We start from the raw sequence: 27559 nt of genomic DNA on the forward strand, positions 1-27559 counted from the left end.
GGGCCGGAGCATCAGTGAGTGGCTGCACCAACACAGGATGTCTGCGGGGGACCGTTAGAAGCCCCGGGTAAGTTCAACTCATTTTCCCCTGACCCCCCTACAGTATCCCTTTAAGTTACATTAGTTATGTTAATTAAAATAGGTAATCTCTTACCCACCCTGTTTCAAAAGATTTGATTTCATGATGGCAGCCATCTTTTTGGTTGAAGGGAGGTAACAGGGAGCGTGAGACACAGTTCCAACTGTCCTGTGTCCTGAGCACCTCTCCCAGTTGCTAGGCAACGTGAACAACAACATAGGAAATCCCATCATGCTCTGCACAGCATCAGGGGAAAAAAAGCCCAGGCTTTTTTTTCTTTGATAAGTGGAGATTAGCTAAAAATGCAGCTAAAAATTATGCTTTGGTAAGAAAAACAAAGTTCTGATGCTGTGAAACTGTTAAAGAAACACCAAGCCTTTTCAGTTCTGTTGAGTAGATCTTTAGTCCGGAGGTTCACTTTAAGATCCAGAGGCTTCCACCTCCTGAGGTAAATACCCTTGGAAATTTTTCACAATAACCTTTTTCAGCTTCTATTTACCTTTCAGAAAACCAAACTAAGTTCCACAAGCTGTTTCTCAAATTATTTTGCATAGACAACTCTTGCTGTACTGGAAAACACAAAGGGACTTAGAGAATTTCTTAGTGGGGCTGTGATTCAAATAAAAGTACTTAGAGCAGGGGTAGGGAACCTATGGCTCGGGAGCCGGATGTGGCTCTTTTGATGGCTACATATGGCTCACAGACAAATCAGTAGGGGTTGATTCACTAAGCTACATTTCTCAAGCAGCGCAGCTTAGTGTGGAAGGGCAAGTAAAAATTTCAAAGGCACGCTACTGCTGAAGCATACACTACTAACTTGCACTACCCCAAAACGAACGGCTGCTCCAATTGTCCCACTCTGGACCCCCGCGCTTTGATTGGGCCAATAGGCTGCCTGTCACTTGACAGGCAGCCTATTGGGCCAAAGTGCTCCTACAAAGTGAATCAACCCCCAAGTCAGCTAGCTAATTGTACAAGCTGTTAGTCTGTATTTCTCCTCTCTGGGAAATTGCTTATGTTGCTGAACCCAAAAGAAGCTGAAGACGTGTCTGACACTGCTGCTGCCTGGCGGATCATCTGTATACACATCACCATGGCAACAGGGGCGTTAGTGCCTCTGTCCCAGTTAGAAACATATTGTATGGCTCTCACGGAATTACACTTTAAAATATGTGGCGTTTATGGCTCTCTCAGGCAAAAAGGTTCCTGACCCCTGGCCTAGAGTATTGGCAGAGTATTAGCACTGTGGTACAATAGTCACAATAGTTATTTTTCAATCTAAGCCCCGCTGGTATGGTTTCACCATGTTTCTACCCACACATTTCTGAAAAACAATTGAGGCATGACCACTCAGTTTTATGGTGGCCATACATGGTACATTTTTTTTCATCCAATCTTACCATTTCTATGTAATATGAGGGTTTATTAAGTGAATAAACTGAAAGGATAATTTAGGCAGTTCCCTTTATATTACATAGAAATGGTAAGATTGGATGAAAAAATTGTACCATGTATAGCCACCATTAGAAAGACATGGGGGTGTGTCGCTCGCAACCTCCAACCTGCAGGCTTCAGATTGAACATTAACTATTATGACTCCCCATTGTACCGTTGTGCCGATATATTTATCTGTAAATTAAACAGTGACTTAAAGGGGAACTGAAGTGAGAAGAATATAGAGGCTGTCATATTTATTTCCTTTTAAACAATACCAGTTGCCCTGTTGATCTATTTGGCTGCTGAAGTGTCTGAATAACACCAGAAACAAGCATACAGCTAATCTTGTCAGATCTGACAATAATGTCAGAAACGCCAGTCTGCTGCATGCTTGTTCAGGGTCTATGGCTAAAAGTATTAGGGGCAGAGGATCTGCAAGACAGCCAGGCAATGTGCATTGTTAAAAAGGACAAAAATATGCCAGCCTCCATATCCCTCTTGCTTCAGTTGCCCTTTAAAGGGGAAGCCCAGGTGTGAAAGGTTAGGTGAATGACTGCTTGATAATCTGTTGTTTGTGCTAACTTAACCACTTACGGACGAGCGTAGCTGAAATCTACGCCCTGTTTATGTTCTCCTAAGCCTGCCGAGGCGTAGACTTCAACTTCCACATGCTGCATGGACCCGCAGGTACCACTGATCACACCGCTCTCCCACCACAGCAGCTCACACACCATGCCGTCGGTATGACAGCTGAGCTCTGTGAGCCGGTCAGGAGCCGATTTTATTGGCTCCTGACCCTTTGATTACTGTGATCCAATCTCACAGCGATGTTGTGTCATCGGTAAGCCCGTTTTTTTTTGTACCAGCAGTCTCTGGTCCTTAAGGGGCCAGAGACTGCTGGTACTGAAGTGGTTAACCTCCTTGGCAGTAATCCCGAGCTCGGTTCGGGGCAGAAAACCGCAGCTAAGAGTAGTAATTCCGACATCTGCTCGGGCTAGAGGCCGGGAGGTCTGTGCAGAGTATTACGTGCAGCGGGCGGTTTTAATTACCTCCCGGGGGATCCCGACGTCGGCCTACATTCTTCTTCCTCTCCTCCGGGGCTCTGCTTCCTGCTGGTGAGATTGCCAGCTGTTGTCATGATGACAGCCGGCAATTTCACTTTAGAGTTGCAGTGCCACCTGGAGGACGGAGGCATAACTGCAGCACTGGAGCCAAGGAGTTTGCAGAACTGTTGGACGCCATCGCAAGATTGCGTTGCTAGCAGGACCGCCCCGTGCAGGCATCCCTGCCACAGGGGTCCCTCCCTAACCGCTCACCTGTCCGCCACGGGGCGGTCCTGCTAGCGACGCAATCTTGCGATGGCGTCCAACTAAAGCCTCCCACCTGAATGCTAATGGCTGCTGGATGTGGTATGGCAGGTAAAGGGTGTATGACAGTGCATCCTGATTGGCTGACGAGCACCTGCTGACCAATTTCAAATGTAGCTGGATGCATGTACTGCTGTGTTCTATTGCTTGTGTGTGTTGAATTAAGCATTCAGTATGGAGGCAGTGTTGGTGGGTTTTCTAGATGTGAGAGGTCCAGAGCCTGGGTGTGAGAGGTCCAGGCCCACCTGCACTCCCCTCCAGGTATCTTCCAAGTTCTTTAAGGGTGCTTGTAGACCCTAAAATCCAAATCCGGAAAGAGTCATAACGCCAAGGGGGTTAATGAGCTGAGAAAGCTTTTTTTTTTTTTTTTTATGTAATACCTACGGTAATTTCCAATCAAATAGCGCTGTACGAGTGTTTTTGGATCCTATTAATAACATTGGATCTGTCCATTTGTCGGTCCGTAAACTGGGCAAAAATGAAAAAAAAAATTCGGATCAAAGGACGACTCCAGCAACAAAAAAATAAGCAGTTAAAATCTGAAAGAACTGACAGGTTTTGGACTAGTCGATCTCCTTGCGGGGCATTCTCATGGATTTCTTTGTTTTCAAAAGTATTTCCTGAACAGCAGTTGCTAAATCTGACAAAATAGTGTCCAAGTGAGTAGGGAGGCCGGCTGATATCGTGCTAGTTTGTCAGTTTAACTGCTGTTCAGGAAATGCTTTTGAAAACAAAGAAAACCCCGAGAATCCCTCATGAGGAGATGGACTAGTCCAAAACCTGTTGGTCCTGTCCGATTTTAAGTGCTTATTATTTTTTTTTGTTTTTTTTTCACTGGAGTGGTCCTTTTTTATGTATGAACTTTTCCTTTGATGCCTCTGTATTTCATAAGATGTTCAAGCTGTTTAAAGGGAACCTGAAGTGAAAATAAACTTATGATATAATGAATTGTCTGTGTAGTACAGAAATAGAACATCAGTAGCAACAGGGCCGGGCCGAGGCAGAGGCTAGAGAGGCTCCAGCCTCAGGGCGCAGTGTAGGAGGGGCGCACAACTCACTCAGCTATCATTCCCCTATTGTGCTTGAAGCAGAGAGAAATAAGAAAAGATGATACATGGCAGTGACTGCAAGCCAGTTAATTAGAGATTAAGGTGTTGGGAGCCCTGGGGAGCCTCTTAGTCTAATAGCAGTCAGCGTGTGATGACTGGGAAGGGGGGGGGGATGGAGGGGCGCACTTTGGTGTCTCAGCCTTGGGCGCTGGTGCTCCTTGTCCCAGCTTTTAGTAGCAAAGATATGAGTCTCATATTCTTTCCAGTACAGGAAGAGTTAAGAAACTTCAGTTATCTATGCAAACAAGCTTCTCTGAGCTTTCTGACTAATGTAGTCAGAGAGCAATGCTGTTTTCTGAAGCACTCATCTTAACCTGTCTCACTGTTTCTTATTTGTTTAATACTAGGTAGACCCCAAACAATTTTGTGTTAGATAGATGGTTCGATAGATAATTTTTGTCATGTCAGATATTATTTCCAATCGGGTTTCTGGTCGATTTCTCATAGAAGTGAATCGAAATTGATAAGAAAAGATAAGAGAATCGAGTGGAAAATCGATCGGATGGAAAATCGGGCAAATTAAAAAAAAAAAAACAGGGCTGTGGAGTCTGGCAATTTTTGGGTACCTGGAGTCGGAGTCGAGAGAAAATGCACCGACTCCGACTCCTAATGAGTTTAAACTGTAATTAAAATAGAAATATGATAAAATGTTCTATTTCTCAGATAATAGTCATCATAAATAATGTATATATACAGTAATAGCTCTGCTTAGTCCACAAAAATGAAATAAACCAATCAAAAAATAGTTACTTGTGCAGCTTCAATAAAGCAGTCTCCGTATTTTTAAAGTCAGATATACATATACATATATTGTAGATTCACACTGAAGGCATCCAGACTATGAATGAACACATGTGGAAGTATAGTACATAACCAAAAAATGTGAAACAACTGAAAATATGTCCAGGGCTGGTTTAAGCAACAATGGGGCCCCAGGGCAAAATAAACCTGGGGGGCCCACCCAACATATACCCCGGAACAAAAATCGGCATTAGGGGACCTTTTTTGCAGCTGGTATAGTCAGGGTGTGAAGTCCCAATCGGTCGGAGCTCCACATTCTGGCTATCCCAGCCTGCATGGGGGACAAGGGGTTAAAAAGTTTCAGGAGGGGGGGCCCCACATAATTTTTTTTTTTTTTAATTCCCACACTCTAAACATAAAAAAAAATTGGGAAAATAGGAAAAAATGCCAGGGATCTTCATACAGCCATATTGCGGCTGTATAGCGATCCCTGGCCAAAGCTCTGCGGCTGCGTATAGACCCCCTGGAAACCCCGTCAGGAAATGTATTGCGCTTTCGTTTGATGCATGTAAAATTACACTACCGTTAGGTTTGCTACTAAAAGTGACATTTACCGCATTTAAAAGTATACTTTTTTCCTTCGAAACTTTAAAATTGATTTTCTCAAAAACTATAAGGTTTTTGAGAAAATTGTTTTTTCCTCTTATTCCTAATGATCTCCTTAACATATCCTGCAAATTTAGGGTTTCTAGCATTTAAGGTGGATTTGCTATTAACCATTAAAGTCGGCAAGTTTTTAAATGTGTATTTTTTTTCCGTTGAAACTTTAAAATCGATTTTCTCAAAAACTATAAGGCCGATTTGAAATTTTTTTTTCCTCTTGTAGCCACTGGGGGCCCCTACAAGCTCTGGGGCCCTGGGGCAGCTTCCTCCTTTGCCTCTATGGTAGTGCCGGCCCTGAATATGTCATATTCTAGGTTCTTCAAAGTAGCCACCTTTTGCTTTGATTACTGCTTTGCACACTCTTGGCATTCTCTTGATGAGCTTCAGGAAGTAGTCACCTGAAATGGTTTTCTCTTCACAGGTGTGCCCTGTCAGGTTGAATAAGTGGGATTTCCTGCCCTATAAATGGGGTTGGGACCATCAGTTACGTTGTGGAGAAGTCAGGTGGATACACAGCTGATAGTCCTACTGAATAGACTGTTAGAATTTGTATTATGGCAAGAAAAAGGCAGCTAAGTAAAGAAAAACGAGTGGCCATCATTACTTTAAGAAAGAACTAAACTAAATAAAAATGAGAATATTGTCTTTGCGACTAATGTTCTAGTAATTATCCGTACTACACAACCAATTAATTATATCATAATTGTTTTTTTTCGCTTCAGTATCTCTGAAACTGTAACCAAGAATTGAACTTCATCCCAATCAGTAGCTGATACCCCCTTTCCCATGAGAAATCTTTTCCTTTTCACAAACGGATCATCAGGGGGCGCTGTATGGCTAATATTGTGGTTAAACTCCTCCCACAATGTGATGTCAGGACCACGGTTCTGATATTACACTGTGGGAGCCTTGTTGCATTGTGGGAAATAACAGCTGTTTACAACTGCCATAAAGCATCTCCTTCCACTGACCTCACCTGCCAGCAGTAAAAATGTCACCATGTGATAAATGTCAGAATGTAAATCAGGGAGATGAAAGATTTTACAATGGACAAACACTGACTAAATCATTTATACTTAATTATTGTAAAAATGAAGCACTTTTTATTTATTTTCACTGGAGTTCCTCTTTAAGTTATCACCTCTCGTTATTTTCATATGCAGTATATATGGAGAATTCTGTAGTTATTTTAAGGATTGAACCGTTAAATTTAGAGATCTCTCCTTAACTTAAAGAGAAACTCAGACCAAGAATTGAACTTTACCCCAATCCTTAGCTGATACCCTCTTTTACATGAGAAATATATTCCTTTTCACAAACAGACCATCAGGGGGCGCTGTGTGACTGATATTGTGGTGAAACCCCTCCCACAAGAAGCTCTGAGTACTGAGGTACTTCTAGCATTTTCCTGTCTGTGAACCCTGTTACATTGTGGGAAATAGCTGTTTACAGCTGTTTCCAACTGCCAAAACAGCAAGCAGCAGCCACATCACTTGCCAGCAGTAAAAATTTCACCATGTAATAAATGTCAGAATATGAATCAGGGATTTTTAAAGATTTTACAATGGGCAAACACTGACTAAATCATTTATACATAATTATTGTAAAAATGAAGCACTTTTTTTTTATTACATTATTTTCACTGGAGTTCCTCTTTAAAGACAGAAGAGTTAACTTTAGGTTTGCCTGAGGTAAAATGTTTAGTGAATACTACATGCCTTATCCCGATGGTGATAGTGTTATGTCAGGACCACGGTTCTGATATTACACTGTGGGAACAGCTCAGAAACATTATTAAAGCGGATCCGAGATGAAAAACTAACTATGACGAGTAACTTGTCTATATATCTTATCTAAAGTTTAGATAGTTTACACAGCAAATTTAGCTGCAAACAGCTTCAACAGTTTATTTATTCCTGTGATATGAGTGGCCATGTTTTGTTTGTCACATTACACATAGGCAAGCTGCAACTGCATCTCCAGCCCTCAGCTCATTCCCCTCTCCTGCCCCCTCCTCCCTTCTGCCTGTGAAATCTCTGGCTAGTAACCTCCTCCTGCCCACACTGAGCTCCCATAAGCCCTTTCTACATGGAGTGCCAAGGCACTTTGAGCTGTGGGCGAGGCTTGTTTAGTTTATAGGGAATTAGAGTATTACAACAAAAACAAAAAAAGTATTTGGCTTGAGGAATGCCCTATAAACTATATGTAAGGAACCAGTGGCGTAGCATTGGGGATAGCAGCCATAGCGCTGCTACGGGGCCCCGCGGCAGCGCTACGTCACAGGGGGCCCGCAGCTGCCTGAGAGGACTTTTTTGTTTTTTTTTCCCGCTGGCCGTCCGGTCGGGCGGGGCCCCCCTCCCTCACCTTGGCGCCCCCCCTCCGCCTCACCTGGGGTCCCCCCTCCTTTAATCAGCGGCGAGAGAGCGGCCGGCATATACAGAGAGCTCCAGCGGGTGTAATCAGCCACTAGAGGTTCAGCTGCCTCCGGGCTACGGTGTCCCCACTGTATTGCTGCTCGCACCACTTCCTGGTTTATTGCGAGCAGCAATACAGTGGGGACACCGTAGCCTGGAGGCAGCTGAACCTCTAGAGGCTGATTACCCTGCCGGAGCTTCCTGTATATGCCGGCCGCTCTCTCGCCGCTGATGGAAGGAGGGGGGACCCCAGGTGAGGCGGAGGGGATAAGGGTCGGGCCCCTACCCCACTAACTACTCGGCTACCTCCCCTCCCACCCGGCTACCTAACTGCCCACTACCTCACTGCCCACCCGGCTACCTAACTGCCCACTACCTAACTGAACACCCTCCCACCCGGCTACCTAACTGCCCACTACCTAACTGCCCACCCGGCTACCTAACTGCCCACCCGGCTACCTAACTGCCCACTACCTAACTGAACACCCTCCCACCCGGCTACCTAACTACCCACTACCTAACTGGCCACCCTCCCACCCGGCTACCTAACTGCCCACTACCTAACTGCCCACCCGGCTACCTAACTGCCCACCCGGCTACCTAACTGCCCACTACCTAACTGAACACCCTCCCACCCGGCTACCTAACTACCCACTACCTAACTGGCCACCCTCCCACCCGGCTACCTAACTGCCCGCTACCTAACTGCCCACCCGGCTACCTAACTACCCACCCGGCTACCTAACTGCCCACTACCTAACTGAACACCCTCCCACCCGGCTACCTAACTGCCTACTACCTAACTGGCCACCCTCCCACCCGGCTACCTAACAGCCCACTACCTAACTGCCCACCCGGCTTCCTAACTGCCCACCCTCCCACCCGGCTACCTAACTGCCCACTCTCCCACCCGGCTACCTAACTGCCCACTACCTAACTGAACACCCTCCCACCCGGCTACCTAATTACCCACTACCTAACTGGCCACCCTCCCACCCGGCTAGCTAACAGCCCACTACCTAACTGCCCACTACCTAACAGCCCACCCTCCCACCCGGCTACCTAACAGCCCACTCTCCCACCCGGCTACCTAACAGCCCACTCTCCCACCCGGCTACCTAACAGCCCACTACCTAACTGCCCGCCCTCCCACCCGGCTAATTACTGCCCACCCTCTCGGCTACCTAACTGCCCACTACCTAACTGGCCACCCTCCCACCCGGCTACCTAACTGGCCACTCTCCCACCCGGCTACCTAATTGCCCACCCTCCCACCTGTTTACCTAATTGCCCACCCGGCTACCTAACTGCCCACTCTCCCACCCGGCAACCTAGCTGCCCACTACCTAACTGCCCACCCTCCCACCTGGCTACCTAACTGCCCACCCTCCCACCTGGCTACCTACCTGCCCACCCAGCTACCTAACTGCCCACCCTGCCACCCGGCTACCTAACTCCCCACCCGGCTACCTAACTGCCCACCGGTCTACCTATCTGCCTACCCTCCCACCCAGCTATCTAACTGCCTACCCAGTGCAGTGCCGCCTGCACCGCAAATAGTGTACCAGCCTGCCCAACCACCCTCCCTCCAGGTAATTAATGTTAGCCCACTATAGACCTAACTACATATACTGTATTTTGTGGGGAAATCTGGCGACAATCTGATTGCATTTTGTGGGGAAATCTGGCGACAATCTGATTGCATTTTGTGGGGAAATTTGGCGACAATCTGGTTGCATTTTGTGGGGAAATCTGCCGCCAATCTGGTTGCATTTTGTTGGGAAATCTGCCGACAATCTGGTTGCATATTGTAGGGAAATCTGCCTACAATCTGGTTGCATATTGTAGGGAAATCTGCCAAAAATCTGGTTGCATTTTGTGGGGAAATCTGCCGACAATCTGGTTGCATTTTGTGGGGAAATCTGCCGACAATCTGGTTGCATATTGTGGGGAAATCTGCCGACAATCTGGTTGCATTTTGTTGGGAAATCTGCAGACAATATGGTTGCATATTGTAGGGAAATCTGCAGAGAATCTGGTTGCATATTGTAGGGAAATCTGCCGACAATCTGGTTGCACTTTGTGGGGAAATCAGATTTCCCCACAAAATGTTTGGGTGGGAGGTCCGAGGTCCATGGGGTTGGAAGGTCGTTGGGGGGGGGGGGGGGGGGGGCCCATAATTTTTTTTGCTATGGGGCCCAGTCATTTCTAGCTACGCCCCTGTAAGGAACACAATTATGCAATGAGTAAAGTGGATCCAAGATAAATTTTTAAAGACAGGAGATGAGCTTAGTGAATTGAGACCATAGGCATGTCTGCTTCCATGAAAGCGGGAAGTAGACACACTGCAGATTTATTGCAGGATTTGTATCAGCTGCAACAAAGACATTTTTTCTTTAAAGGTTATTATGCTGTTTAGAGCAGAGAGGAAGTTCTGAGTTCCGCTCCACTTTATTAAAGTCATGTTCTATTTAACTGCAGAGCTGAGATCTGTTGCTGGATTGAAGGTTTGAGTTGTGTGCGCGGCGCTGCTTGGACATCTCACAGGCGACCGCGCGCTCGCTGATCCTCTCGCTCCTGTCTCCGCTATCATCTGTTATTCTCGTCCTAGTTTCTCCATCCAGGAGGGGATAATGCATGTGGGATATGTGAGGCATTTTAATTAAACATGATTCACCCAGAATTAGAGATGGCCTGGTCTCATAAAAATAGATCAAGCATAATTACATCTAATATGCCGCGCTCCTCCTGTCATCTCCGGCTGATGTGTGTATTTGTCACGCTGGCGCTGCTCTCAGCACTTCAAGAGCACTTAAAGTCACACGGCTGAGGAACAAGAAAATAAACCCACATAGCAGCTGCCAGTGAAAGGGTGTCTGAACCATATATGAAGTATAATGTTAAATGAAGTGCGTGGTTTCTGTAGGGGGCCTTTCACATTAAAAGCTTTTTCATTCTATTTTCAGAATGTTTGCAGTTTTCTGCCCGCAAGGACAGACTATATGCTTTCATGGTTGCACTATGCATGTTACAGGGCCAGAGTAAGGTCCGGTTCACACTTGCTTTAAAAAAACCCAGTGGAATGTGCAAAGAAAACGACAGTACCTGGCACCAAATGCAGCAGGGCAGACGCACAGGAGCTGGGACACAGAGCGTGCACATCCGAAGACTTTGTAATCTAGTAAAGTAGAAGGAAAGACGGGGCACCGCTTCTTAAAATCCCTTTATTCCGGATGTGGGAAATAGCAGGTACACAGCAGTGGGGGTATCAAGTGCCTGACAGCTGTTTCACTGGTTTAAACCAGCTTCTTCAGAGGAAGAATGTACAAAAGACCCCATTAGAAACGCTTCTTTAGTACTGTGGTGAAAGCCGGTGACCCCTCCTATCGCCCCTGACAAGGTAAGCCATCCTATTGGATAGTAGGCGATACGGACTGCCTCCTTGCCTATCAGAATGGTAGCCACCCGGCGCTCAGCCAACTACTGATCTCCGCTGCGGCTTACCCAGCAGGCTGTGTGTCATTGGAAGTCCAGTCACCCAATCGCCTTAGAGCGGGATTGCGGCTTACCGCAGTCAGGAAGAGGGCGAACAGTGAGAACCAGTATGGAACGCATCTGACGCGGACATACTTCCGCAAGGGGAGATGTTGGCCTACCTCAATGAGTCACATGAGCAGCTCTAGCCAATGGTGAGCAGCGGGTCTCCCCTTGCGGAAGTATGTCCGCGTCAGATGCGTTCCATACTGGTTCTCACTGTTCGCCCTCTTCCTGACTGCGGTAAGCCGCGATCCCGCCCCGCGCTAAGCCGATTGGGTGACTGGACTTCCGATGACACACAGCCTGCTGGGTGAGCCGCGGCGGAGATCAGTGGTTGGCTGAGCGCCAGGTGGCTACCATTCTGATAGGCAAGGAGGCAGCCCGTGTCGCATACTATCCAATAGGATGGCTTACCTTGTTGGGGGCGATAGGAGGGGTCACCGGCTTTCACCGCAGTACTAAAGAAGCGTTTTTAACCTCCTTGGCGGTTTTCCCGACCTGAGCTCAGGGTAGAAAAAGAAGCTGCTAGCGGTGATCTCGAGCTTAGGTCGGGGTAGGGAGTGCAGCGCTTTACCTGCAAATGTAGAGTCCCGCGCGCGACCACGCTGCACAGCGGGACTCCAACCTCTCTCTTCCCGGCAGTGTTGGTTCTTTCCCTGGACACCAGGATCCCCATGTCCCCGCTATTCTTCCGGCGGCCAATCGGAGAGGCGTGACATCATCGGGGCAGGGCTAATATGTAAAACGAACTTCTCTATATTAGAGAAATATAGAGAAGTTCGTTTATATGTATATTAGTGCCATACAGTGGACAAAGTGAAAACTGCAGCGCTGGAGCCCAGGAAGGTAAATTTGTTTTTGTTTTTTTTTATTCTGCTGCAGATCTCCCTGCCAAAATGATTTTTTTCAGGTTTTAGGGTCTGAAAGAGTGGAAAAAAATTGCACCTCTTTTAGACCCTAAAATCTGGAAAGAATCAGAACGGCAAGGGGGTTAATGGTGACTTTTGTACATTCTGCCTCTGAAGAAGCTGGTTTAAACCAGGAAAACAGCTGTCAGGCACTTGATACCCCCACTGCTGTGTACCTGCTATTTCCCCCACCGGAATAAAGGGATTTTAAGAAGTGGTGCCCGTTTTTTCCTTCTACTTTGCTTTTAAAAAAGTTCCATTTGTGGAATGGAACGGATCCTAGCGGATGTAAATCGATCCAATGTTAACCTCCTTAGCGGTAAACCTAAATCAGGCTCGGGGAGGAAATCCGCAGCTCAGAGCGGTAATCCTGTGCCTGAGCGAGTTATATGCAGGTGCTGCTGCAGATCTCTCTGTGGTGTTTTTTTTCTTTTCTTGTTTTTAGGGTCTAAAAGCTTGTGAAAAAATTACATGGCTTTTATACCTTAAATCTGGAAATAATCCTGACGCCAGGAAGGTTAACCGATGGATCCGTTCTCATCCGTCTACTCAAGTGGATCCGTTCCCCATGATCCGCTAAACAGACCGCAAGTTTCCTCCTGCACCAATTTTTCGAATCGCTGAGTCCAGCGGAACGGAAACGGAAGCTGAAGCGCTGCATTGGGGGCAATGAGAAAACGGAACATTTCTTCACACTAGTGAAAAAACTGACTGTTCTAAGGGGGAAAATCCACTGGGGATGTGGATACGGGGAAACGGAATGGAAACAAAGTGGCAACAGAGTGAAAACAGATCCAATTGACTGGTGATTAGATCTGTTTTCACGGATCAGTTTGCCATTTCAACGCAAGTGTGAACTGGGCCTTAGGAAACGAACTCTGGGGAGCCTCTGTGCGGCATATGTGACTACACAAGGGTATGTATTTTTTAGTAACGAAGCCCCCGGCTTTTAACTTGGCTGTAGGGATAGCAGTGGTTCCTGGATGTTTGATTTGTATTAAAGCATTTGTATATATAAGTGTGCAAAGGGTTTATTACATTTTGCTATTTTGTTTGGCCACACCCCCTTTGGCACTTTCATTATACCTTATTTAACCCATTAGCAGCTTCAATAGAGTTCTTTCGTTTTGAGATAAGTGCGCTGCTTTTTACCTCAGTCGGCAGAAGTCATTGTGCTGTAAGTTCTTGGAATGCTTTGATCTCTCTCGCTGCCAGAAATTATAGAAACTGAAAGCAGAAGGCCTCAATTATTGTCTCACACTGCCCCCTAGTGACAAGTGGCCATCAATACAAATTACAGCAGCACTATCATATTTTTAGGACTATAAGAAACACTTTTTTTTCCTCCCCCCCAAAAGTGTCAGTGCGTCTTATAGTTCGAATAATACATATTCGAACCTGCACCTCCATTGTTTTAGATACAGACATGCAGCTATGCATCTCTATCCCCCTGTTCCCATGTCCCTTCTATTCCCCATCATGTCCCTTCTATTCCCCATCATGTCCCTTCTATTCCCCATCATTTCCCTTCTATCCCCCATCGTTTCCCTTCTATCCCCCATCCTGTCCTTTCTATCCCTCATAATGTTCCTTCTATACCCCATGTCCTCTGTCCTCCAGTGTGGTAAATACGTACCGGTAAACTATTTGCAGCTGCGCAGCTCCCATCTCTAAGTTGCCACACAGCTTTGCGGAGCCATAAACCAATCAGGAGGGGGCGCTGCCCCAGACCATCAATCACGCTGCTTACTGTTACTTGCTTCCTTTTTAATAGGTGCTGACAGTCACAAGGGCGGGATCAGGGCTCGTCATTGGGGCCAATCGCGGCACTCCCTCAATATTACATTAGCAAGAGATTTTGCGCTTAGAAAATGCTCTTGCATTGTGAACCAGCTCTCAGCTATACACAAAGTACCTTTAGGCAGCTTACTGTACTATACACAGCATGCATTCAGACTTGTAGGCAGCGTTTGGCTTTATTGATAGAAATCCAATCAGTGTGACTTAATTAGGAGGGGCCAAGTCCTTCTCTCCTAATGCTGGGTACACACGAATATCTGCATGGAGCTTGTATGTTCTCCCGGTGTCTGTGTGGGTTTCCTCCAGGCACTCTGGTTTCCTCCCACGTCCCAAAACCATACAGATAAGTTAATTGTCTTCCCCCTAAATTGGCCCTAGACTACAAAACCTACATTACATGATACATACATAGACATATGACTATGGTAGGGATTATATTGTGAGCTCCTCTGAGGGACACTTAGTGACAAGACTATATACTCTGTACAGCGCTGCGTAATATGGCGGCGCTATAACTACTACTAAATACTTAAATAAATGTTACCCATCTGATCAACGGGTAAACTGACGGGAAGTTGTGTCGTGTTTTCATATCCAAGCTGCTGCTGATTGATAACTGAATAGATTTTCCCATGATAACGTTGGAAAATGTACCCGGTTATTGAACAGGAGCAGATCGGACGTGACGGAAGTCATCGTCTGATCTCCATGGATCTGACAGGAAATTGTATCGTGTGGGTTTAGCATTACCAGGTAAGCAAAATCTCTTGTAGACATTGCTGGACTTTATCCTTCTAAGAAACCAGAGCATGTTTAATATTCCGGGCATCATAGGTGTTGCCAGTATTAAATATTTTGGGTAAAAAAAAATTCCTACATATGAAAAACAATAAGAACAAAATAAAAGCAATTTTACTTTTCATTTGTTGTTGCTCTAGTTTGTAGGCAAAAGAACACAAACTATGTTCAGTCTGTTTTCCATATACTGTATTCTAATCTTCGAACAGTAAAATGTCTCACTATGGATGGTCGGTGAAATGCTGATAATTCTGAGTTGATGAATTTTTAAGCAGCTTGGAAATGGACCCATCAATCAAATCCACCAGCTGATTGGTCCATTTCCAAACTACATGAAATTGGCACCTTCTTGGAATTATCGTAATCTGACTGGCCCATCCCTGTGTCTTCTTTCCTCCCTCAGGCCTCGACATTCACTTTCTTCATGTGAAGCCACAGAACCTCCCACCTGGCCGCAGAGCCAAGCCCCTTATCATGGTACACGGGTGGCCCGGCTCCTTCTATGAGTTCTACAAGATAATCCCGCTTCTGACTGATCCCGCCAGCCACGGCCTGAGCGACGAGCACATATTTGAGGTGGTCTGCCCTTCCATTCCTGGTTACGGGTTCTCAGAGGCTTCTCACAAGCAAGGTATGGTTCATCTGACTGGGCGGGCGTGGTCTCTGGGTTCCATTTTTGGCTTCGCTATGGTATACTGGTGCTTATAGAAGAGTCCCTCTTTCTCAAAATTTACTTAGTCTAGCCTGACCGTTTGCTGGGAGGAACCATCTACATTGTGGCCTACAGAGATTGCCTCTCCATTCACGATCACTAAGACATACATACAGAATTAAGGGAATGACAGGACATATTACACATGGGGGGGAAAAACCGGCTGGGGGTCCATCGATTGTCGGGGAAACCTAACACCACTGCCGCCACATACCCTACGGAGACCCTTTTTAAACGAGATCTTTCCAGTGAGCCGAATCTGTTTTTTTTTTTTTTTTTTTTTCCATTTTGTCCACAAATCAATTGAAAATTACAATTGGGTGGTCATCAATCTGTGGCAGATTTCATCATTATGATTGAATCTGCCGGATATTGATGCTGCAAATCTTGTAATGTGTGGGCACCTTTACTCAGCTATACAAAGGGTACTTTTTTTAAGTTTGACATTTTATTTTTGTTTTTGTTACCAGGATGTAACACGGTGGAGGTTGCTCGAATCTTCTATAAGCTGATGCGGCGTTTGGGATTCCGAGAGTTTTACGCACAAGGGGGAGACTGGGGTTCCCAGATCTGTACCAACCTCGCCCAAATCGCCCCCAGGTGAGGAGCCTACATCTGCATTGTGTGTGACCTATTTATTATTATTGTTACCATTACACATTTATACAGCACCATTACTTTTTCCACAATGTTTTTATGAGTTTTTTGAAGAAGTGACATCACTTACTGTCCCTCATTAGGGATCACTATCTGAGGTCCCCACCACAGTCTTTAAAGGGAGGCTGAAGCAAAAATACAAAACAGATACTTACCTATTTGGAGTTATTGCTGTATTTCATAGGGAAGTCATTGGTACATTTCATATTGGGGTAATTGTTACGTTTTATGTGTGGTATGATTTCTGCACTTAAAGGAATACTGTAGGGGGGTCGGGGGAAAATGAGCTGAACTTACCCGGGGCTTCTAATGGTCTCCCGCAGACGTCCTGTGCCCCCCGCAGCCACTCGCCGATGCTCCAGCCCCACCTCTGGTTCACTTCCGGAATTTCCGACTTTGTTGGAAAAGCACTGCACCTGCGCGGCCGCACCCTTGCTCCCACTGACGTCACCAGGATTGTATTTCGCAGTCCCAGTATGGCCTGTGCAGTACGCTCCTGGTGACATCAGCGAGAGCGAGGACACGGTTGCGCGGGTGCAGTGGTTTTCCAACAAAGTCGGAAATTACGGAAGTGAACCAGAGGTGGGGCTGGAGCATCAGTGAGTGGCTGCGGGGGCACAGGACGTCTGCGGGGGAGCATTAGAAGCCCCGGATAAGTTCAGCTCATTTTCCCCCGACCCCCTACAGTATTCCTTTAAGGGTAATTGTATGTTAAACTAGAAACTTTGTATCAGACAGCACTCCCCAGAATTAATGATGTGCCAGGTCAAAGGGTCCAGCAGCACTCAAGACCCAACTTGTCCGAAGATGAAGACCGGCACCATCCAGTAGATATAGCTCAAATAAATTTATTGGACATCATGACATATTGAACGACATTTCGGAGGATAATCCTCCTTTTTCAAGTTCCTGTCAGTGTCTGAAAACCTCACACAATAATCTCTTTATATACTAAACACCATGTACAATCCACCAATCACGCTGTTATTGTCGCCTATGACGACTAATCCCCTCCCGTCTCGCTCTAGCGGACCTGACGGAGAACTATTATATGCGTACACAGCATGCGCACAAACTAGTGAACTCACCAGACAACAGGGCGGAAAGGCACACCCCATGTCCACTCGGCGCACCGCCGACCTATAGGAAGAGCTCCCGCGATGACGTGTCCATCAGGACCCGCCCCTAGCAGAGGCGGACCTGATGGGGAAATGGTGGGTGTAACTCGCCCCCATGCACGTCATAGTACGCTTCACAGACAAAAGTACGCCTTCCGCCCTGCTGTCTGGACAAAAACCCGCTCTACGCAGGCGTCAACAGACCAAAGGGAAAAATAGAAAGTAGGACATCTTGTGTTGAATAATCATACCACATGTATGCTAAACATCTAGCAAAGCTATCATAAATCACACAAATGATAGACAAAATGTAACAATGTATAAAATACACACTAGAACAGCTAATATAGTAGAAAAAATATCAATATTCTCAATAATGTGACCAATAAATAGACCTTAAAAGAACAATATTGATATATACATCATCATAAGAAAGGGGTCATATCATATTCCCTATTCATACCTTTAGGCTCAATCATATCTAATCTACATATCCAATACGCCTCGCGATATAACAATTTCTGCATTCTATTGCCACCTCTCCTCCCGGGTTTAACCTGCTCGATAATTTGGAACCCCAGCTGACTAGTAGTATGTCCTGCTGTACTAAAATGAAATGGTACTGGTAATTCTACTTTTTTTTTGGTCCTAATTGTACTTCTGTGAGCTGTCAGTCTATCTTTCATTCTCTGTGTGGTCTGGCCTATATAAAGCAGGCCACAAGGACATTTAAAGGGGAACTTCAGCCTAAACAAACATACTGTCATTAAGTTACATTAGTTATGTTAATTAGAATAGATGGGTAATATAATTTTTTACCCACCCTGTTTTAAAAGAACAGGCAAATGTTTGTGATTCATGGGGGCTGCCATCTTTGTCATGGGGGCAGCCATCTTTTTGGTTGAAAGGAGGTGACAGGGAGCATGAGACACAGTTCCAACTATCCTGATAACCCCTCCCAGCTGTACACGCTAGGCTACAAATGTCAAATTCAAAATGTAAAAAAAAAAATTTCACCAAAACAGCAGAACGAGAGCAACAACATCAGAAATCCCATCATGCTTTGCACAGCATCAGGGGAAAAAAGCCCGGGTAGTTTCCTTCTGTGCAGCTAAAAATGAGGCTTGGTTAAGAGAAACAAAGTTCTGATGCTGTGAAACTGTTAAAGAAACACCAGGCCTTTTCAGTGCTGCTGAGTCGATTTTTAGTCCGGAGGTTCACTTTAAAGAGACTCCGTAACAAAAATTGCATCCTGTTTTTTATCATCCTACAAGTTCCAAAAGCTATTCTAATGTGTTCTGGCTTACTGCAGCACGTTCTATCACCGTCTCTGTAATAAATCAACTTATCTCTCTCTTGTCAGACTTGTCAGCCTGTGTCTGGAAGGCTGCCAAGTTCTTCAGTGTTGTGGTTCTGTGATGCATCTCCCCCCTCCAGGCCCCTCTCTGCACACTGCCTGTGTATTATTTACATTAGGACAGCTTCTCTCTTCTCTCTTATCTTTTACAAGCTGGGTATATCCTCCTCTGAGCTGGCTGGGCTTTCACATACTGAGGAATTACATACAGGCAGAGCTGTCTGCACTCTGCAGGAAGAAACAGCCTGACACTTCAGTGGAAGATAGCTGCAGGGGGAAAGAAACACACAAATGATCTCTTGAGATTCAAAAGGAAGGCTGTATACAGCCTGCTTGTGTATGGATGTATTTTTCTATGTGTGGACATACTGTACATCAACCTACCTCCTGTTTTGGTGGCCATTTTGTTTGTTTATAAACAAACTTTTTAAAACTGTTTTTAAACACTTTTAATGCGGCGAGGAGCGGGGAAATTGTGACAGAGGGTAATAGGAGATGTCCCCTAACACACTGGTATGTTTACTGTTGTGCGATTTTAACAATACAGATTCTCTTTAAGCAAGTATATCACAAATCTAGAATTACAATCATGTTGACCATTAATTTTAAAACTTGTACCATTATGTGGATGAACAAAATTACTCCCTTTGATCACACTATTACAGTGTATACATCCTAAACATGGATAAGTACCATTGTGTCTCCTGGAGGTAACCAAACTTTTTTGAGTCCCTAGGTCAGCGTGTACCAGTTTATCTTGGAGTTTGGGTGCTCGTCTGTATGCCATAAGGGGGAGAGGGGGGCCTGAAATTCTGGTATGTCAGGAAAATTATCCTTCACCAGATGCCAATTGGTCCGTATAATTTTGGCAACACTGTCACTATGAACATTGTATTGGCTATCGGAAATTTTTTATTGTGTCCTCGTCTTCTATTGGTCCTATCCGATCTATCTACAATTAAAGGGAACCAGAGACGAAGCACCCTTGTATATTTTACCATATATATCAGTAAGAACATTAGAGAAAACACTTACCATGCTCTCTGTTTCATCCTCACTGCTAAAAGTGTCTGTTATCAGCTGTGATAAGAATCCCGGACTGAGCATTCAGTCTGGCTTTGCAGGGAATAATTATAGCTGAGTCATTATAGCAGAGCCACAAGGGGGCAGGCTTGGGCTTAAAAAGACACCAGAGAAGACAGACTCAGCTATAATCTTTCCGTAGCAAAGCTAGACTGAGTGCTCAGTCGGGGATTCTTATCAGAGGTGATAACAGTCAGATTAAACAGAGAACAATGAAACAAAGAGCAGATTAGGTGTTTACTGTCATGTTCCCACTAATTTATAAGGTAAAATACAAAGGGGTGCTTCATCTCTGGTTCTCTTTAAGTCACGTCTTGCTCTCTCCAACAGTGGTCCAGGATAATGTCTAACTTTAAATCTGTCAGTCATCTCATCTAGTCTAGTGTCTCTAAGTTGGTAATTGTCAACTTTACGTCGTACCCTCTCAAACTGACTACCAGGGATCAATAGATCAATATATCGCATCCAGCAGAATGCAAATTTAGTTAAAATATCACTTGTATACACAAGTCTCTTCTTATGCATTCATGAAGACGTTTGCGTAGGACGGACCACATTCGAGCCCATTGCAGTGCCCCTAAGTTGTAAGTAAAACTGGTCCTCTACTAGAAAATAATTCTTAGTCAAAAGCATCTGCAATAATGTACACAAAAATGTAATCTGAACACCCGAAAAATCGGATGCACAAGATAGGATATGTTCAACAGCCTCCACACCTCCATGCGGGAGATGGGCAAAGGCTGCTGAAAGGCTGGGAAAGGGGGTTGCAGGAGGAGGCTTAGAAGTATGAAAATCTGGGTTCTCTTTAATGTTCGGGCTTGGCTTTTCAGTGGTAACCGTACATATAAGTTGTATCATTAGTGCCACCTTTAGGAGGAAGAACAGTAAGGCAGGAGGCCAAAAAGGGAGCACATGACAAGAGGAGGGGGTACATGTAAAGAAGAGGACACCGTGAGAGCTCCTGTGTGACGCAGACGTGCTTGTCTTTCAGCAATGTGAAGGGTCTTCATTTGAACATGGTGTTTGCATCCAGCAATAGTCCGGTGTTCTTGCTCTCCATACTCCTCGGCAAGTATTTCCCCGGCCTGTTCGGCTTCCAGGAGGAGGACGTCAGGAGGCTGTTTCCTTTTGGGAAGAAGGTGATCGGCCACGTTATGAAGGAGAGCGGCTACATGCACCTCCAGGCCACCAAGCCGGACACCGGCGGTAAGACCCTACTGTCGCCACTTATATGTTTGGGGCGGAGTCATACTGATGTACGTTGGCACAGAACAGTTTTTTTGATTTAGAAGATGGCCTCAAATATCTCAGATTCAAGTTCCTGTGCCTAGGTAACACCCAATACGATTAGGGGGAGTTGGATATGCTTCCAGTGTAGTGCGATCAGGTGCTATATAAGGCTATGCTGCTCAGGAATCTGCTGGAAAAAGGAACAAAATGGAGAGAGTGCTCTCAGCATGGATACTGAACAGTGAATGTCCCTTTCCAGGACAAGTATCACTTCCTGAGTTTTGGCTGTGAGGAAAACAGCCTGTAGTAGCATGCATCCCACTTGAATAGCTAGGGACAGGGCTCACCTTCTGTGGTAGGCGATCCTCCCTCAGTATTGGCTTCCAGTAGTCCACTGGTGGCAGAGGTTCAGCAAGTAAGAAAAGGTAGCATGCACGCTTCATGGCCACCAGCTCTCATTGAAAAGGGAGAGGCGTAGCCGCGAGCATCAAGCCACTGTTTAACAAAGCTGCTCCCGGTGCTTGGTTGCTAGGCGGCGGCAGGCAGGTGGCTGACGCTAAGATCAGTGCATGAGCGTGGGTGAAGGTAATCAATGTTCTCTTATTCAATTAGATGACGATGAAACGGAGGTAGTACCTCTGGGAAACGCTAGTCCCCAGACTTAATGGAAGGAGGTAGTACCTCTGTGAAACGCTAGTCCCCAGACTTAATGGAACGGAGGTAGTACCTCTGGGAAACGCTAGTCCCCAGACTTAATGAAAGGAGGTAGTACCTCTGTGAAACGCTAGTCCCCGGACTTAATGGAACGGAGGTAGTACCTCTGTGAAACGCAAGTCCCCAGACTTAATGGAACGGAGGTAGTACCTGTGTGTAATGCAAGTCCCCAGACTTAATGGAATGGAGGTAGTACCTCTGTGAAACGCTAGTCCCCAGACTTAATGGAACGGAGGTAGTACCTCTGTGAAACGCTAGTCCCCAGAATTAATGGAAAAAGGTAGTACCTCTGTGAAATGCAAGTCCCCAGACTTAATGGAATGGAGGTAGTACCTTTGTGAAACGCTAGTCCCCAGACTTAATGGAAAGAGGTAGTACCTCTGTGATGCGTCGTCTCTGAAAGCTGGCGGCCGCGAAGCGTTGATGCCGCCTTTTCATACAGTGGACCGCTGGAAGCCTATACTGAGGGAGTATCGCTTACCACAGACGGTAAACCCTGTCCCCGGTTATTAAAGTTGGACGCATGCTACTACGGGATGTTTTTCCTCACTGGCACAAGTAAGGAGGTGATACCTGTCCTGGATCGGGACAGTAAGGACTTGTTCACACGATCAGTGCTTGCTGATTTATTTTATTTATTTATTTATTTTTAAGAACAACTGAAGCAAGAGGGATGTGGAGGCTGACATATTTATTTCTTTTTAAGCAATATTAGTTGCCTGGCTATCCTGCTAATTTTCTACCTCTAATACTTTTGGCCATTGACCCTGAACAAGCATGCAGCAGACCAGGTGTTTCTGACATTATTGTCAGATCTAAAAAATTTGCTTTATGCCTGTTTCTGGCATTATTCAGACACTAATGCATCCTAATAGACCAGCAGGACTGCCAGGCAACTGGTATTGTATAAAAGGAAATAAATATGGCAGCCTCCCTATATTTCTCACTTCAGTTGTCCTTTAAGCGCTGGCGATTTTGGAAATGGCTCTAAAAGCACTTGTGTAATTATTTCCTATGACAGTGTTCACATTTGAGCTTTGCGTTTTTTTTGTTTTTGTTTTTTTTAAATCTCAAACGTGCTGCCTGTACCCTTTTTCTGAGCGTTTTGGCTCAATGGCAGGTATAGGGAAATTGCAAAGCGCTTGAAAAAGCACTTTGTATTGCGATTTCCTGAGCGCTTTGGAGAATAAATACATTGTATTTATTCATTTCTGGGTTAAACAGTTCACTTCCTTACTGATGTCAGGAAGTGAAAAATGAATCGCTCCGCAAAAGCGCTTAGAAAAAACGCTTTTCCAAGCCGAAATCGCTCTGAAATCGATTGCTTTCAAGATCACCCTATAAATCGCCAGCGCTGGCGACAGTGCTGGCGATTTTATAATATGAACAAAGCTTCATTGTTCACTATACATGCTGAGAGCTTTCTTTCTTTCTTTCTTTCTTTCTTTCTTTCTTTCTTTCTTTCTTTCTTTCTTTCTTTCTTTCTTTCTTTCTTTCTTTCTTTCTTTCTTTCTTTCTTTCTTTCTTTCTTTCTTTCTTTCTTTCTTTCTTTCTTTCTTTCTTTCTTTCTTTCTTTCTTGTTCCTTAGGTAATACCCAGGAAGTGAGGGAATAAGACAGAACGTTTAACCCTTAACCCTCGCTCTTTCCAGAATTTGCTTTTGGCTAGATTACCACTTTAAACAGAACAGATATAACCAATGTAATATTTCTTCATAGTAAAGCAAGCCTGAACTGAGCATAAGCTTATAAGGTAATTGTATATTTAGTACTAATGGTAAATACAACATTGCTAACCTAGAACAGAGTATCGTATTTTTATTTTTCGGTTTAAAGGGCAACTTAACAAGAGGGATATAGAGGCTGCCATTTTTATTTACGGCCTCATTCTGCTGCAATATAAACTGAAGTAATGACCCTTTGAACTTTTCAGCAATTAAATCAGCATTGCCTCCTCAGTCAGAAGTGTTTTACCTTCTATTTACTTTTCAGGACATTGTACTGAATTGACAAGCTGCTCCACATGCTTATTTACATAGCTAAATAATAGCTAACAACTCTTTCTGTCTTTAATGCTGAGCATACACGGGTCGATCCGGTGGCCGATTAGCCGCCGGATCGACTCCCGCTGTGTCCCCGCTTGTGCACCCGAATCGATTCTAGCTCGTCCCCGCCGGCGCTTCTTATCTCCCGCTCGATTCGCCGCTATTGTCCGGCCGCGGGTATTGAGCGCGGAATCGATCCCCGTGGTGATCAGACACGCCGTATATTATCAATCGAGCCATCAGCGGCTCGATTGATAAGGGGGTATTGAGCCGTGTATGCCCAGCATTAGAAAGCAACATCAGACAATTTCTTAGTAGGACTAATACTATATGTACATGTGTTAATCTCATCAGGCCACATGTCACTCAAGTATGTTTTTAAAGAGGAGCTGTCAGCAATACTATCTCAGAAAAAAACCCACATATATAAGTAGATAAATATTTGCTCTAATTACATAACCTATGTATTGCACTGTCCACGTTTTGATTTTAGTGATTTTTCTATAGTAAAAAAAAAAAAAAAAATCCTTCATAGGATTCTCCATTTTAACTGTGTCTATTGAAGCCAATCCTGATGTCATTTCCTCCCTTACTCTCCTCTGATTGATTGTGTATGCATTGCCCGTCCTCCTCCCAGTCTTCAGGCACTCCCACCCAGCTCTGCAATAGAAAATGCATTGTCTCAGCATGAGAAATATTGGCCGATCTGAGAGAAACAGAGGCGTGGGAGGGTAAAACAGGAGGGAAAGAGGCTTCAGCCAATCAGGCTGCACTAGTTGAGTCTGAGGGGAAAGTAAAGCAGCAGAAAGACAACCCAGCATGCCCAGCAACTTCCTTTATGCGGCAGATGTACCAAATAAGAGCCGTGGAAACTGGGGAATGTTTTATGGAGAAGAAAACGAAGAGTGATTTTTTTTTTTTTTACTTTTGGATTGCCTGGTTAGCATCCTTATTACTTGTTTACCAGTTAAAATAAAGAATTGATTTTACGCCCGACAGTTACACTTTTAAATGTTCAACACCACATTAAGTAATGGGTTAGGCAGGTTCCATCCTTGCCTGCACGGAAACTGTGAATGTGTTTCTGCACGTGAATTTTTGGACATTTAAGCGCAATTGTCTAACAACGCGCACGGTTTTCCACAGTACCTAATGATTCTTAATGAGAAAACCCGGTTGTAGTATTAATGCTGGAAAATGCATGCAAGTGTGGACTGGGGATGATACGGCGACTATGAAATAAAATTTTGCCTCCGGGGAAACGGACACTAAGTGTTGGTGGGTGGAGTCTGCAGTAGAGATTATAAAAGTGGACCCAAATTAAAAATACAAGATTTTAGAAATCTATTTTCTAAATTATAATAAGAAATAGCAGCCTTTTTTTCAGCTGCATGATGACAAATATAAAATATTTTACATTTAATGGAGGAACAGAATCCAGCAGACTGGTGGAGGAGATAAGAAACAAACAAAACACAGGCTGCTGCTGCTGATGTCACAGGGGAGGTGATCTCAGCCTGTGTGAGATTTCACATAGACGACGCCCCTGTGAGGGAGGGTATCTGATGACAAACACACCCATGATCTGCAATCTCCTACTAAGCTCAGAAGTAATGGCTGCCACCTGTATAACCCTAGTTATGAAAAGAGAAGGGTGAAAAGCATGCACTGAAATGCTCATAGGCTTAAAGGAGTGTTTATCTTTGTATTTGTCAGAGTTGTGCAACAAAATATTTTGAATTAAAAAAAAAGTTTTGTTTGGGTCCGCTTTAACTTCCAGAGAGTCTTGGGCAGCGGCGGTGGTATGGAGAACCACAACCACCGCTGCCCGCATACATTTAGCATTTTATTAATGCGCCGCATTCTCTACATTCAGAGGTGACAATAGTCAGGTAAGTGCATCATATTGTTTTTCCTCCTTTTTTGCCGGATAAATGAAGCAAATACTAAACCGTAACATGACGTCTCTCTGGATGGATCATTAGGAGGTACTTGAGGCTGGGAAGACGTTCGTTTCAGACCATTCTGTGTTTTGACAAATAAACAGTCTGTTAATGGATTCTGCTTTCTCCGGTCCTCTCTTTAAGGGAAATAGAGTGCTTTGCGATGTACAGTGACTGCCGCTAGCTGACATCTTTACTGTTCCTTCACACAAATGCAATTTACAGGCCTTTCATACACAGGAAGGCCATTATAGGGGATCAGTGCTGATTAGCATGCATGCCTGTGAATCATATCCTCGTAATAATTCAATTAACATTTCTAAAGCCCTTGAAAGGGAATTTCTGCAGCCCGGCTCCTCTGTTTTTGGCAAACTTGGCATTGGTTTGCAGGGCATCAAAATGGTCAGTTTTGATGTATGCACCCACGTCGCGAATTTCCCGACAAGCGGCGATTTTTATATATATATTTTTTTTTTTTTAACGACCGTCACCGTTTATGAAATGTCCTCTGTTTATGAAACCACCGGCTCTCAAAACTCCAGGTACCCAAAATTGCTCCGACTCCTTAGTCTAATGCTGGGAATACACGGCTCGATTCTGAGCCATTTAGATGGCTCGATAGTTGATTTCCGACACATCCGATCTCCGGCCCGATCGTTTCTGCGCTTTATTCCGCATGGAGGACAATGGGAAAAGATAAGAAAAACGAGCGGAAGATAAGTGGAATCGATCGAGTGGGAGAATCGAGCGGAAAAATCGAGCTGTGTATGCCCAGCATAATACTTACCGGGGCTGTGGATTTGGTACAAAAATCATCCGAGTCTCTACTCCCTAGTTTATGAAACCACCGACTCCAACTCCGACTCCAGGTACCCAAAATTGCTCCGATTCCTTGACTCCAACTCTGACTCCACAGCCCTTTTTTGCATCTATATTTTATTCAGTTATTTATTTTTACAGCTGTCCACGTGAAATATTATTTATGAATATTGCACATTTAGAAACTCACCAGCAGGGGGTGCACACCATCAGAAATACCAGCTTATTTGTACAGCTTGTGAATGCTTTGGAAGAAAAACCTGATTATGGCAGGAGTATGGGCTGGTTCACAATTGAGCACTTTGCTGATCGCCACCGATCAGTGCTGCTGCTAATGTATCCCTATGGGATCATTCTCACTACAGCGTTTGCGATTAGCATAAATCGTTAACACGCTGCCTGCAGTGATTGCGTTGTGATTCTCATTCTGCTGAACGGGAATCAAAATGCAAATCATGGCAAAATTGCTGCGCAAAATTCATGATTTGCGTTTTAGTTTCAAATAGTTTTATTGACAGAGTCCGAATATAAACATACGAACTGCAAAGACCCGATGGGACATTATCCAATAAACGGGTAAATAAACGATTTAGCTTTTGAGTGTGAGCCGGCATATATGACTACTGAACTGTTATTTATTTAAAGAGAAACTCCGACCAAGAATTTTACTTTATCCCAATCAGTAGCTGATACCCCCTTTTACATGAGAAATTGTATTCCTTTTCACAAACAGACCATCAGGGGGCGCTGTATGGCTGATATTGTGGTGAAACCCCTCCCACAAAGAAATTCTGAGTGCGTACTTTTGGCAGTTTTCGGTCTGTGAACCTTGCTGCATTGTGGGGAATAGCTGATTACAGCTGTTTCCAACTGCCAAAACAGCAAGCAGCAGCTACATCACCTGCCAGCACTAAAAATGTCACCATGTAATGTCAGAATGTAAATCAGGGATTTAAAAGATTTTAAAATGGGCAAACACTGACTAAATCATTTATACATAATTATTGTAAAAATGAAGCCCTTTTTTTA

The 27559-nt window shown here is 44.7% G+C and overlaps 1 protein-coding gene across 1 annotated transcript in view; it reads left to right on the forward strand.

The window, feature by feature from the left end:
• EPHX1 (epoxide hydrolase 1) overlaps positions 1-27559 on the forward strand; it is a 60341-nt gene that overhangs the window by 23716 nt on the left and 9066 nt on the right. Inside the window, exons 4-6 of the mRNA XM_068232863.1 lie at positions 15257-15484; positions 16036-16165; positions 20772-20986. Of these exons, the coding sequence (XP_068088964.1) occupies positions 15257-15484; positions 16036-16165; positions 20772-20986 (573 nt within the window). The remainder of the gene's footprint in view (positions 1-15256; positions 15485-16035; positions 16166-20771; positions 20987-27559) is intronic.

Source organism: Hyperolius riggenbachi, chromosome 4, assembly GCF_040937935.1.
Source record: "Hyperolius riggenbachi isolate aHypRig1 chromosome 4, aHypRig1.pri, whole genome shotgun sequence".
Lineage (NCBI taxonomy): Eukaryota > Metazoa > Chordata > Amphibia > Anura > Hyperoliidae > Hyperolius > Hyperolius riggenbachi.